The sequence below is a fragment of the Hyalella azteca genome, unplaced genomic scaffold (genome assembly GCF_000764305.2).
Source record: "Hyalella azteca isolate HAZT.00-mixed unplaced genomic scaffold, Hazt_2.0.2 contig4492, whole genome shotgun sequence".
NCBI lineage: Eukaryota > Metazoa > Arthropoda > Malacostraca > Amphipoda > Hyalellidae > Hyalella > Hyalella azteca.
In genome coordinates this window covers 14,258-29,070 of record NW_025934705.1, presented here as the reverse complement: position 1 = coordinate 29,070, position 14,813 = coordinate 14,258, and the positions used below count along the sequence as shown (strand labels likewise).

Here is a 14,813-nt window from a genome sequence, read left to right as displayed (position 1 = left end):
ATGAGCAGTTTTGAGGCATGGATATCATTGGCTACTTAAAGACGCTAAAAAAGCATTCTCTACTGCTGAGATGGGAAGGAGAATTGATGTTCGAATTCAGAAGTGGTTAGCGTATGGATTGGATCTACGTTATGACCCGTGAAGGAAATGAAATGCATCATTGTGTCTATAAACTATCTAAATCAGTCTCGTAAGGTCACATAGGCCTATCCACTCTACGAAACAAGTTCTGAACAAAACTACTAATTATAATATTAGGTTTATTAGAGCGGGCAAAATAAGGTGCTATAAATAAAACCTGACCCGCGAAACACTGTCGTTGTTAGAACTTAGATCTTTACAATTCTAATAATTTTTACGCATTTTTAAGGTAGGTCACCGACTCACCGTGAATAGAAGACACAAGTGACAAAAAAATAGGCTACGGCTGAGAAAATTAGGTACCAATCGATTATATTATAATAGTCAAATCCGAGCCCACGACATGCAGTGATCCAGAAATTTGTGTATAGAACAGAAATTTTATTCTTCCTGTCCCATGAAAAGTCCGATTATTCCTTAACTTATTTCTGTAATCAGTATGAACACAAATTTCCCTTCATTGAAACAAATTTTCATGTTAATTTCTATAGATACGTTATATCTATAATTTAAATAGATATATAATGTCAGCATTGTTTGCGAATCGCATAACTATGATAATCCTATTAACTGAAAGTTTCCATTTTAAGAAACAGTACGCGTTTCTCTAACTACTGAGGAATGTTCGTCAAACTTGTTAGTTACCTATAACTTGACAGCGACCACTGTCACTTTGGATGTAACGATAAGGTTCAATCTCAAATTAAAAAGCTATTCATCACCAAAAAAAACTTTATTTGCTTGCTAACTAGAATACATTTTGCTACTAGAACAAATTGTAGGCCTAACTTATGATCGGGAGCATAATACGTATTGCTACTCCGCACAGCGAAGCAAGTTGGTAGTAACCACGCGATTTGCTTCAGTCTTGAGCACGGAACACCACATCCTCACCACACACAACGACGCTCGGCACTGAGCTTTAAAGAGGGCGTTTCGGTACGCAGACTTATTCTAGTCTCGCCTCGTATCGAGCGTTTCACATCCATGGAACAGAAATTGAACAAAGCGTAGATCAATGCTAGATGTTGTCTAACTGATTTACCGAATTTTTAAACCGACTTTGAGCTTGAATAACTTTGAAAAATGAAGAACGTTTATACTATAGTGTATCGTATTCAGAATGAATAAACCACCTAATGCAGAGGAGTGGTGTTATCTGATATTTCCCCAAGCATTAATGTATGAAATTAATATTTGGCTAAATTTGCTGGATCTAGCCAACAAATGGCTAGAGATCCACAATTAAGGTTTCAGAACTTAGAGGTAGAATATATCGAAAATTTTTTTCTTACGAAAAAGGAATTGCGATTTCATGTCATTTGCCAGCCAGTTATCCATTTTATGATGTATGATAATGCAAATTTTCATATGCTACGCTTTGCATTATCATTATGAGCAAGAATAAAGGAGTTACTAATTTCTTTACAAATTCATGCAGGAACATTTTCTAAAACGCTTTGCTTGCCCAATTTTATAAGTGAAAGATGGAAGTTGAGAAAGAAGCTTAGACCGAAAAGCTTAAAAAAAATTCCGCCACGAAATTATAGCCTCTAAAGTGCCAGAACCTTCGTAATGGTGTCGGTCGCTGTTGTCGATCATGACAGTTCTGGACAAGTTTCCCCGCAATGTCTGGACGTTGCAGCTCACACTGCTGAGTTTTCTCTTGATTGCTCTTAAGCCCGGTCCACTCGCTCAGTTTTACACAACGATTTGTCTGCGCAGTTCTAATCGTTGCAGACAAAACGTTGCGTGTGGACGGTTAATATATATTTGATATTATTTCACTCTACGAGGGGAGTGTAATAATATCGGTCGGGTTATTCAACAATTGTAAATAGACGAACTGTAACGTTTGCAAGCGTTCTGTTTTATTTCCAGTTTAGTTTGTCGAATGAGAGACGTCGAGTTAATCACACACCGAGTCAATCCGCCTCTGCGACGATGGTATTTGGTTGTGGTATTTCTTTGAGTATGAAGAGATCACAAAATAGGGATAATTGGTCAGCGAACTAAAATATTTATATTCTGACATAAGTTACAGCGAGACTAATGTGTTGGCTCGACGAGATTTGGCCTTACCAGCGTCTCGTGAAAACGTAATCACAAACTTGTCTCGAGTTTAGAGTCACGTTCAAGGGCAGGCGAAGTCTTCTCTGAGCGCACCGGCCAAACTGGGAGTAAATTTTTGTCGGCAGCAAACCATGGGGTCTGGCAGCACCGTTCGGTGGCAAGGAATCCGGGGGAGGGGGTTCGAAAACTTGCGTCAAATATCGATGAAAATAATTTTATCACAAGTCAATTAGTGATTGATTGAACATTTTAAAAAGGCTATTTTCAGGACCATGATTTGTTTTCTAAAAAATCAATGAATTTCTCACAATCATTGAACTCTCTCGCAACTACTTGGAACATTAAGCGCCATAAATGATAAATCACGAAGCTTTCCTAGAGAATCAAGATATTGCAAAATGTAACCGTCTCTTAATTTGAAGTGATAAAAAAATATTTATTATCTCATTTCATATATTTACAGAAATATTGTAATACGGCCTAAATATACAATTATTTATAAAATATTTCGTTGAAACGCACATCACGAAGGGAACACAGAATAATATAACTTATAGGAATTCTCTGATATATATAAGAGGTATTCGACAATTTACAGGAGCCACATATTATGAGTCAAGTGATGGAGATTATTTAATTTTAAGATTAAGATGATAGAGAATAAATTAAATTCGGAAAATAATTTAAAGTTTCTCGCTTTGGAAGTAGTTTCTCGCAATTTTTTTATATACATAATTAATCACATAGCTCGAGAAGAAATAATCACAAAGGAGCTCGAGAAAGAGACGGAAATTCGATCAATTGTTGAAATTAAGCGTAAAAAAATCGGCAATTTTTAACACGCATATGCAAATTTAATGTGATCGACGATCGTGGTAGGTAATGAGACCAGTGAGAATTATAAACACCTCATTACGGAAAAATTGTGCTCATTCATTAATATCGCCTTGAATATCAACACGATGTTCATTTTCACGCGGCAAATCATCCATTGCCGTAATCCGATAAGCTGGCTATCTTACTGAATGCAGCGTAGTTGAGAATTCAGCTAAAAGAAACTTGTCAAAAATTAAACGCTGCCTGACGCATCCGAATGAAATCGGATCAGTATCTGAATGGTCTATAACAAAGACAAATAAAAACATATAGTAATACCCCTACACGATTAGAAGGCGTCTCTATTCTCGAAGCAGAGAGCGACTGCTAGCGAGATTCTTACGAATTTGTATAAACCACGGCAAAGGGTGAGCACATTTTGATTTCCTTGTAAGTCCTCTATTTAAATAAATTAATACAAATGCCCAAAATGACTTTGTTACAGCACAGCCCGATTAAAATTACTAAGTAGTGTAAACACTTTACAACAACGAACGAAGTGCTCGAGTCATTCGGCGTTTTTGTTTAACTGCCCAAAAAGCCTAAGATAAAACTCGAAGGTAAATGGGACGGTCGCTTTGTTTTTTTTTAGTATCGTAATTCAAGGTATAACCAGGCTTATTTAAATATGAATAGACACTTGGGATCACCGACTTCGGTGATTTCTCTCTTCCTGGGCGTCGTCGGAAAGTTCTGGGAGGGCGAAGTCGCACACCAGCGAAAAATGGTCAGATGGATAGGCTAAAGACGGAGCCCTTCCTGGACCAAGTGCTTCCTCGCTGGGATGGTCCAGAGAACCCAAAACCTGTTCAAGTTTGAAAGCTTTAATTTATTCTTTGATTGAAATACGCTCAATTAAATCGAAAATAGGCTTAAATAAGCTCAATACATAAAAATATAGGCTCAAATAAGCTCAATACAAATCAATTGTGAGGGCAATATTGTACTTGTGAGGCCACAAGGAATTGGCAACGGTGGGATGACTCATCAGGCGATCGAGTCATCGTCAATATTCTTCAAACTACGGCAACTTGTTCCGATGGATACATACTTGAAGTACACTGGAGCCTTCGCTGGTATAGAGGACGTAGTCAATGTTGTGCTTAGACTCCCCATTGCCGCGAATCTTCCAAGTAGAATAAGGAGGTTCTTCGCCATTGTTTACGGTTGCGTACGCCGAGGACAGAGCAAGGGAAGGGGCCTGCGTGAGGGTGGCGTACACGGGCTCGCTGGGCTCGGCGTTAAGGTCCCCGCAGAGGACCGCTGGCCGCCCCCCACGGTGCTGCTCTAGGAACTCTAGAAGATCTTTTCCTGTGTTCATTAGAAACGTAACATCGTTATAATGATCGGTATGATGTACATAGTATCAAACTTCTAAAGCGCCAGTGTTATTTGGAATTAAATTTAAAATAATTGGTCAGGTTGTTTGCAACTCCTGCAAATTATATTTGTTTAACCAAACTTTTGAGATATTTGATTGAGAATTAATCAATTTTGGATGGAAGATGCGAACAAATTTACTAATAAGTGAAATATGAAATTATTTCGCAAAACAGCTCCTAATAAGAACTTGAAATTAAAGTTTCGAACCTTGCTCGTTTCGGAGGCTAGCGAGGAGAGCGCCTTGCTTGGCTTTAAGGTGCGTCGTGAGGACCGTGAACTCCCGCTGGCTTTGACGTTCCCGCAGCGTTACGAGTAGCGCCACCTGTGCGACAAAATCAGTAACTAAATCATGAAGTTTTTTGCCAACTAAGCCTAATCATTATCCTTATTGGTGTCGACAATAAAAGAGCTAAATCCAGTCATTAGATGACGTTGAAATGAATCTGCAACATCAATATTCAAGCAATTATTTAAAAAATTGTTGTTAGTCTGATTCAGTCGAACAGGTCGAATTTGGGGGGATGGAATCATGTCGGAAGCAAATAAGTTTACATGAAGCATAGCAGAATGTCAAAAATAATTCGCACCAATAAGGTAGTCCGGTAAAATTTCGAATATTTTTAAATTGGACTTGGATTAAGAATTAAGCATGAGCATAATGTGATGACATTCGCTGCATCTCTTGCTCGTACTTTCGCTGTTTTTGATCATATGCAATGAGACTTTACATTGGAGACAGTGTAATCCCGATGTAACTCATTTTGATTTAAATCTCCAATTACAATAAAGAATGAGAACTCACTTGGTTGCTCTGGACGCGCCAAACTTCTAGGATTCTGGAGTGCTGCTCAATCAATTTAAATTTCGCGGTACGATAGAACAAGGCACAGCCGTCAGGCCCGCTGTTCTCTGGGACGTAAATGCATGGCGAGTCTGGCTTGGGGACGAAAAAGCCCTCATAGCCTTGGGATCCTAAAACGCGCTCCAAAAGTGAAAAGTGATCCACCTCCTGTAAACAGAAATGTAATTCACGCTTTTATTCGAGTTAAAATATAGGGTGAAAAATGGTCGCCATGGATGAATCCTTTCGTTTATTATAAACGCACTGTTTAAGTTTGAGCTTCGAATGAAAATTATTTCGTAAAATGATTTTCCAATTGAGTCTAGTTAGCTGTGAGAAGGAGAACTGCAGTTATAAAATGGAGATATAAAAGTTAATTGGTAGAACTGTTGAATAATATTAACAAGGGAATGACCTGGAGGCAGACAATGTCAGGCTGTACTACTGACCTGGGGCAGTATTATCAAAAGTTCGTAAGAACGCAAAATCGACTTACGAGAGGCGTAAGTGCTGACTTGATGACGTAACTCTAGAGGTGGTATTATCAAAACATTGGCGCGGGAACCTACGTAACGTAACTGTACGCCTGCTCGGAGATGTAAGTGGAGTTCCACACAAGTTTAGAGTGTCTGCTGAAGCAATAGGAAACTATTGATTTACTAGCAAGTAGCAACACCGTGATTTGTGATAGAATTTTGTCAATAATCAGACAGCGCGGATTATACACGCATAGAATGATGGCTCTAATTGTGATGGCTCCATTACTTGATCGTGCAACATTTGCACGATCAAAATATGTGATCGTGCTAAGCAGTGTTATTGGAAAAAAATTCAATTCATTTTTTCAAAATTTTTTTCATTCATTCATTCCTTCTAGTCGGTACTTTATATCTTTGCCAACCATAATTTTTAGCTCCGTACACAGATTTCTTCTTCAACTCACGCTGTTAACTAAAAAGAGTTCACAACTATTTTAGAACGGCTTTTTTGGGCCAACAAGGAGCAATACCGACAGACAGCATTAGATAGTCGATACCATCAAAGGCATCGATTCCCGCCATCGAAGTTCACAGAATGTAAACAAATCCAAAGCCTCTGATTGGTCAGTTGGCCATATGGTTTTGATAGTACGCTTTTAGCTATGTCTTACGTACGAATGTCTTGATAGTGCCAAAATTAGGGTATACTTACGTAACACGTAACTTTTTTGTCGGAAGTACAAAAAGTTACGAAGTTTTGATAATGCGGCCCCTGGAGGCAGACAGTGTCAGGCCATACCACTGACCTGGAGGCAGACAGTGTCAGGCCGTACCACTGACCTGGAGGCAGACAGTGTCAGGCCGTACCACTGACCTGGAGGCAGACANTGTCAGGCCGTGTCACTGACCTGGAGGCAGACAATATCAGGCCGTGTTACTGACCTGGAGGCAGACAATATCAGGCCGTGTCACGGACATGGAGGCAGACAATGTCAGGCCGTGTTACTGACCTGAAGGCAGACTATATCAGGCCGTGTCACGGACATGGAGGCAGACAATGTCAGGCCCTGTCACTGACCTGGAGGCAGACAATATCAGGCCGTGTTACTGACCTGGAGGCAGACAATGTCAGGCCGTGTCACTGACCTGGAGGCAGACAATATCAGGCCGTGTTACTGACCTGGAGGCAGACAATGTCTGGCTGTACCACTGACCTGGAGGCAGACAATGTCTGGCTGATGTACCAAGATCTCCTCAAGTATCCTGAAGCGCCGCGTGTCCCAACATAGAGCTTCTTTCGGGCACATCACGAAGTTGTCGGCGTGGGCTCCTAGAGCTGCAACAGAAGAACATATTAGCTCCAAATAAATTCAAACAAACGACTTTGGATTATTAGCCCAATGTTAAATTACACTTAATATGTGCATGCTAAACTTTCAAGTGTTATTCATATTTGTTAGATCCTCATTGAACATTTTAGTTGTTTTTGTCTCTGTAAATACTGTATATAATACAAATATTTACGAGTTTTCAATGGAGAAAAAAATGGTCATCTAATTGTACTGTTGGTGGCAAGTGATCTAGAAAGAAATTGCCGTTTCCCCTAATGAAATCTTGAAATTTGTACGGTCAAACAAAATATTTAATCGGACCCAAGATTCAACATGAACAAAGTGATATGAATTTCATTCCTATATGAAGCATGTCCACAATTAGGGCTTGGATCATGGAAGCTGACGAAAACATTTAATGGCGCGTGTGCGTAAAGTTTTTCTGATTTGGCAACAATTTAGCCTCATACAATAAGTTTCAAATAGGCAATACGATGACTCACCCTGCGCTAGAACATTCCATTGCATGAGCCTAAAAGTCGCTGCTGGAGGCGCCGTTGAGGTGTGAAGACTAGAGAGGCTCGGGCCAGGGGTGTGTCTGTAGTGTCGTTGGAGCTGGGGAGGGAGCTTGACTAGATGACCCCTGACCCACTCTAGGATCTCGTCGTGACTTGCTCCTACAGGAGGCTGCACGCTGTCGTCCTGCCCCGCACTGCTTGCTACTTGCGGCTTGGACGTGAAGCTGCCCATCCTGTGAGAGAACCAACAAACTTCTGAGCGTCGCTGACGAGCCACAAAAAACATGATCTCGAATAACGCATTAATGAGAACATTATGATGTTATAACAACGAATTGTGTACGTTGTCGAGCACCGATAGAACTTTTAGACACCCGGGACATTATTTGTGTTTGCGGAACAAATTACATGAAGATACGGCTGCAACGAGGAGCTCGAATGAACTCGTGAACCATTGTTTACGCAACTTTGGTTTAATTTATGAAAGTGAAATCGTAATTTGTTCTTAAGAAGACAATTTATAGGTTGTACTATCCAATAATAAATTATCAAACTATGTTAAGTTGGTATGCAATGCAAGGGGCCCAAATCAGTATCATGGATGATAGTACTTCAAACTAACAAAATCAACAGGCCTTGTAAACATGGAAATTGCTCCGTCTGGAACAGCCATGCAGGCATTTGATGATTAAATTGAAAACATAAATCATCGAATTCAATGATTTGTATAAAATATAACAAATGAATAGGTAAGCCAAGGGCACATTTCTGGACATTCAAGCATGTGATGATGAAAAATTGAAAACATAAATCATCGAATTCAATGATTTGTATAAAATAAAACAAATAAATAGGTATGCCAAGCAGCCAAGGGCACAATTGATTAAAAAAATCAGCATGTTAGATTTAAATATCTAAAATGCTCGCAAAAATGTGTGTTTTATTGTAAGATCAGTAGATCACTCAATCGGTCATTCGCACATCGGATTCGCAAACTTTGGCACGTGACCGCAATATTTGCCCTCGAACGATGACGCGTTAGCAAGTTGACTTCATCAGTTTATGCAGGTCTCGTTGCCTCCGATTGTCCGGCTCGCAGACAGCAACAAACTTGAGCGAAAACTGGAATTCATGCGAATTAAGATTTCGCCACCGCGTGTCAATTTCCCTAGCAACGCTTGGCAACGACCTTTGCATGTTACGTCATTCATAAGATAACGAATTAGCAACTCTCTAGAAGTCTAGATGAATAAAAAACATTAATAAGAAATTAAGAATGTCGACACACTGACACTCGCGGCGTGCTTGTGTTGGCTTGATCCGACATAGCAGACGATTGCGACGGTTTTCTACGCATCAAAGGGGTTCTTTGCCAACTGAAAGGAGTCAAATTGCATTGTTTTCATAACTTAAAAGCAAATGTACATTTTAAGAATAATTCAAAGCAGTGAACAAGATGATACCTGAAAGCTGCTGCTGGTAATAACAGAGCAGAGCGCATATTGTAGCAGCATCACCACTAACCTCACTGGCACGTCATGCCACACTGCAGCCCGACTGTGCCCGTTACCGTAAGTCGTTACCTGAACGAAGTCTACAGATAATGTCAGACTCAGCCCTGCCACCCCGCCCCCCAAACGTTTGTACTCCCTCGCCCCTCTCAGCTGATGACGCTAGTAAACACTCGTCATATCCGTGGGCTCAAATTGAACTAAATTTGAGTCTTCGGGGATAAATATTATCGGGGCTTCGATTGAAGTCCAGTCGTGGTGAAAGAATCCTACGGTTAGGGCTACAATCATTTTATCATACTGATAATAATCACGATTGAATAATACTGATAATAATCATCTCTCGCAAGATTGGTTATCGATATTGCGAGAGGAGGAAAACTTGAATAATAACGATTTGCTTCTTTCCAACATCTATAAATATACACTGTGGAATATTCTAAGGAATTGTTTTGACAAAATTTGTCCTTGGCAAGTCCTTAATAAACTTCATCAAAATCTATAGTAACAATTTCCCTTTCCATGTTAACTTTTTTCTTTTCTCAACGTACGTATAACCTTGTACGGTTCAGAGGAAACAGGACGAGGGGTAAATGTTTGTGTTATGGTCCATGATTTCCTTGAATGAATACCTGCAGTCAAGTCACGTCCTTCAGGCCATGATTTCACTCGGCGTAAATTTAACACACTTGCGGCTTGCCACTGGCAGAAGACGCTTCCGAGATGCTTCCGCTCGCCTAGACGTCGGGAGCAAAGCGGTGATGTTCCGCTTTCGATCCTCATGATTTTAAATCCGTCGGACGTTCCCACATCCGCGAAATCAAACACTTAGAGAAATGAGTGCCTTTGTCTAAATAGCGATGCACGTTATGTCCTTGCGTGGGTCATTCTTACCCAGTTTGGCCCGGCTAAAGGGCGTATCAGTGCTACCTAAGCTGTGCGTTTGAGGTCTGGTAAGGAAGCGTGCCAATTTACGACAATGTTATTCTTTAATTCTTCAGTGTATGCCACGACCTCAACAGCAAATATGTTATCAATTACCACGCGTTATATTAATATCATTCGCCTTTGCACAAAGCCCAAGGTCCGGAAATATTTATTACAATTTTAATGTAGATGCCGGAAATGTTAATTGTGAGTTTGAATTTCCTGAACACACAAGGTTCAGCTTATGTTGTACTTGGAAAACAATATGATGCTGGCTTGATTCATGCGATGAAAGAGTTGAGTTCATTTTAAAGTAGTTTGAGGAAATTCAATCTTGATCTTCGTTAGAATTTGAATAATTAGTCTAAACAAATCTCCAGAACCCAAGGAAGTACGGACATTGTATAGTGCCGGAAAGAGTAACCCATTTAAGCGTCTTCAAAACAAACTCTCCTGATGAATTTCTCCATGGAATTATTGTCCTTTACCTCTTCTTTATCGACAGCGCCGTGCAGTTACTGTAACAATAATAATTAAGGGTAAGGCCCGGGAGAAGGAGGATCCGATTACCTTTAATGCTGCATCTAAAAACACTAGCTCCATTGGAAAGAGCAGAATTCCAGCTTTCAGATGAGCACAAAAACCGAAAAACGCCAAAATTGAAAATTTTAGGGTAGCCGGTCCCCTTAAAGTAGTTTGATGAAATTCAATCTTGATCTTCGTTAGAATTTGAATAATTAGTCTAAACAAATCTCCAGAACTCAAGGAAGTACGGACATTGTACAGTGAAGGAAAGAGTTTATACCATTTAAACGTCCTCAAAACAAACTCTCCTGATGAATTTCTTCGTGGAATTATTTTCCTTCTTTATCTTTTTTTTCTTTATCCTTTTTATCTTCTTGTCCCTTTTGATATGGACTGCCTCTTCTTTATCTACAGCGCAGTGCAGTTACAGTAACAATAATAATTAAGGTTCTGGGAGAAGGATAATCCGATTACCTTTAATGCTGCATCTAAAAACACTAGCGTTTTACATTTTTCAGTGACTATACGTGTTTCAAGCGTTATGCGAGCGGCCGAAGGCCGAGGCGCTAAAGTACTGTTAGACATTCACGGATACTTCGACAGCGGAGCGTCAGCGCTGCGACCTTCGCGGCGTAATCGAAATTTACAGTTGGAACGGATGCTGGTGGCGGCATTTAAAGCGGAACATATCATAAGAGACACTAACTACCTAAACAGAATGAATAGCCCCTTGTGAAATTTCAAAAGCATTTGAATAGGCCTCTTAAAAACTGAAAAGCATCATACATTAAGAAATTTTGACTTGATTGCGTACTCGTGTATTTTGATTGTTATTGTTAGATTCCATCAGTTAGTGCGCAGGTGGCTCTAAATTTGTCAGATCCCGTGATTTTATTCATATCACCATCACTATTATACTTAGAATAATAGTATTTTAGTTGCGGAGGTGTGCTCCACCCATAAAAGTTACACTGCGTTATGGGGCTTTAAAACACTTTCTGATAATTCTGTCAACAACCTCCACAAAAATGCGCGATGCCCGGGAGATGAATTGTGCATTTTGACCGAGTCGAACTTTACTGAAAAATTAGAATGTCTCCGGACGTACTTGTAATGAACAGCCATATATTATGTTAAATTAATGCTTCTGAATTTAATCCGACATGAATCGTGATGCAAATGATTCTTCCGTTCTCATAAGAGGTGACGCACTGTAGTTATAAGAAAAAAGCAATTGCCACTTTTATATAGTATCAAGCCCGGAGTAAAATTTATTACCAATTTGCATGCCAAAAGAATCTCAGCTGACATTGATTTTCATTGATTATAATGTTCTACCTGATTTATAGGGCGAGAAATATCTATCCATTATAATTTAATTATTGGTTGGAGAAGTACGCATAAAGGCATATGATTTCGATGCGCAGTTTCAACAGATGTGCGCTGATTACTTAACACTTCAGTTTTTCCTAACGCCCATCTAGGGAAGTTCGGATCGGATAGGCTTAGCCCAGAGAAGTATAGGCTTAACATGAGGCGAATAAACGGGTAGCAGAATTTTATGCTCATATTATCTGTTAAAGCTCGAGCTTAATTGTCCAACTAAATGAGTAAAGAAAGACAATGTGAGAAATTCTCGATGATTCCTAAATGGTCTGCACAATTAAAGGTTCTATACATATAATAGAGACATTGTATAAATAAAAAAAAATCATTTAAAGATTGTTTCAAGCTTGGATGGTGTTTAGAAAGCTTGATAAGCTTCTTAGAAATGGTCAATCAGGCGATACCCTCTGGAATGTAACCAGAATATTGTACTAACCTGACTAGATAGAGTAACAGTTGCTTGGGTGGAACGTAAGGTGTCGGTGCCTTCGCGTCGTCACGTGACTCGATCGTCTGCTGAAGGAAGGATTTCTTTCCTCGCCTGCTGCAGGATACTACAGGTGCGAGTGACAGCTGCGCAAGTTGCTCTGCCACCTTCAGGCATTCCATCAACTCCTCCACGCTCTTCTTGTGCATTTGAGACATCGTTGAGCCTGAGACTTCTACTCGTCGCAATAGACAAAAACTCGCTCGTCTTCTGAGCTTCCACAAACTCGAGTTATAACGTTACTTTATAAACGAGCCCTCTTTACAGTGTATGAAAGAAACTTTACAAAGATTACGGGACTAAAGTCTGGTCTGAAGATTAACGTTTTAGAAATACTGGGATTTTTATTTCACGGTTCACTTCATCCAAAGACAGTTATTGAGTCAATAGTTGAAACACAAATATCACCGATTCCACACGAAGTTTACAAATATTTTAGGGAAGAGGTATTAGAGTTTCCTCGTTTGTACCGTTGCGTTTCACTAAGTTGCGTTTTTGGCTTCTGTTGTCTTGACGTCCTCTCGGCTGACGGTATGATTTTCTTATGGATTGCGATGCAAATTCTTGAGCTCTTTATAAAACAGTAGACGCGCTAGTCACCATTTCCGTTCGCATGCTGGTCTGAACTTTTGTTACGTCACGTTCGGCAGTCCTAATTTCGAGTTGGGAAGATGAACTCGATCTGACTGTTATCGGAAATCTGTTGGTTCTAGAGAGGTCTTTCGGTTGGGATTTTGAGGTTGTTTTGGTTTTCCCGGACTATTGGAATAGTCACATTTCCGAGCAGATGCTTGAAAAGTTAAAATTCTGATGATCGTGCCCTTCACTCAGAGGCTTTATTCATTACGTAATTAAATCGTTTTGCTATACTTATGTGTTTTCCCATAGGTCAAACGCAAAAATATTAATATGTTCAGGAGATAAATCTTTCCATTAAGAACACTTATAATAATTTCGCATGATGGCATTCAATTTTCCGAGTAACTGTTATATATTATAGGTTCACGGCTGTGGACGAAGTTCTATAACGTTCGACACGGAGTTGAGGGACTCGAGGAAGACTCTCAGAGATGGAAGAGCGTCACGACGACGCTGGCACCGACACTCGCTCTATGGCTGGTCAGCTTCCGAGCTTCTCTTCCTTATATTGCACGAGGAAGCGAACATCGTTGAGGTGCCGGGCCCCCCTCCCCACCCGCCCTCTTGAAAAATCTTGCGCACCAACTCGGCGCGCGGACCGTCTACGCATCTCAGAATATGAGACTGTCCTATGAATATTCATAAGTGTACAGATCTTTGTACGTAATGTAACTCATGCGAACCATGTAATGTGATACATTTGGCGAAAATGATCCGTATTTCGATATCAAACAGCACCATAATTTTCACCAGGAAATTTCCCGGAACAATTTGCCCCCCAAGCGTATCGATTTTTGCATATGCGCCGATGTGAGGGGTGCAACTGCATGCAGTCGTTCGTTTGTACATCGGCATTGATAACATTAGCGAATCCGTAGTTTGGTTTTAGGTAAACGGTATATCCTAATTATTCTATAAACTATAAATTTCAGCATTTTTATTTCATAATTGAATATATTGCATTAACACTTATAATAATTTCGCATGATGGCATTCAATTTTCCGAGTAACTGTTATATATTATAGGTTCACGGCTGTGGACGAAGTTCTATAACGTTCGACACGGAGTTGAGGGACTCGAGGAAGACTCTCAGAGATGGAAGAGCGTCACGACGACGCTGGCACCGACACTCGCTCTATGGCTGGTCAGCTTCCGAGCTTCTCTTCCTTATATTGCACGAGGAAGCGAACATCGTTGAGGTGCCGGGCCCCCCTCCCCACCCGCCCTCTTGAAAAATCTTGCGCACCAACTCGGCGCGCGGACCGTCTACGCATCTCAGAATATGAGACTGTCCTATGAATATTCATAAGTGTACAGATCTTTGTACGTAATGTAACTCATGCGAACCATGTAATGTGATACATTTGGCGAAAATGATCCGTATTTCGATATCAAACAGCACCATAATTTTCACCAGGAAATTTCCCGGAACAATTTGCCCCCCAAGCGTATCGATTTTTGCATATGCGCCGATGTGAGGAGTGCAACTGCATGCAGTCGTTCGTTTGTACATCGGCATTGATAACATTAGCGAATCCGTAGTTTGGTTTTAGGTAAACGGTATATCCTAATTATTCTATAAACTATAAATTTCAGCATTTTTATTTCATAATTGAATATATTGCATTTCATAAACTATAACCATATATGTATTTCATATTCAAGAACCTATAAATTTAAGAAGCTATGAAAATG

At 40.1% G+C, this 14,813-nt stretch overlaps 1 protein-coding gene across 2 annotated transcripts; it reads right to left on the bottom strand.

The window, feature by feature from the left end:
* Positions 1–3,667: 3,667 nt before the first annotated feature.
* LOC108670333 (nocturnin-like) lies at positions 3,668–13,582 on the bottom strand. 2 transcript variants are annotated; one of them, XM_047880033.1, is made up of 7 exons: positions 12,428–13,582; positions 7,628–7,875; positions 7,008–7,129; positions 5,276–5,482; positions 4,681–4,795; positions 4,142–4,401; positions 3,668–3,895 (listed from the first exon to the last, which is right to left on the bottom strand). In XM_047880033.1, exons 1-7 carry the CDS (start codon positions 12,634–12,636, stop codon positions 3,737–3,739), a joined length of 1,320 nt encoding a protein of 439 aa, XP_047735989.1. In that variant the 5' UTR covers positions 12,637–13,582; the 3' UTR covers positions 3,668–3,736. The 2 variants fall into 2 exon arrangements, with proteins under 2 accessions (XP_047735989.1, XP_018013286.1); XM_018157797.2 differs by lacking the exon at positions 12,428–13,582 and adding an exon at positions 9,106–9,188.
* Positions 13,583–14,813: the final 1,231 nt, after the last annotated feature.

Bases quoted from the DNA above. Each gene is read 5' to 3' on its own strand.
- LOC108670333 (XM_047880033.1), bottom strand. From the start codon at position 12,636: ATGTCTCAAATGCACAAGAAGAGCGTGGAGGAGTTGATGGAATGCCTG. The intron at 5,483-7,007 runs GTCAGTGGTACA...TTCTGTTTACAG, and splicing joins CAGACATTGTCTGCCTCCAG to GAGGTGGATCACTTTTCACT. The intron at 3,896-4,141 runs GTATGTATCCAT...AAACTTGAACAG, and splicing joins AAGGCTCCAGTGTACTTCAA to GTTTTGGGTTCTCTGGACCA.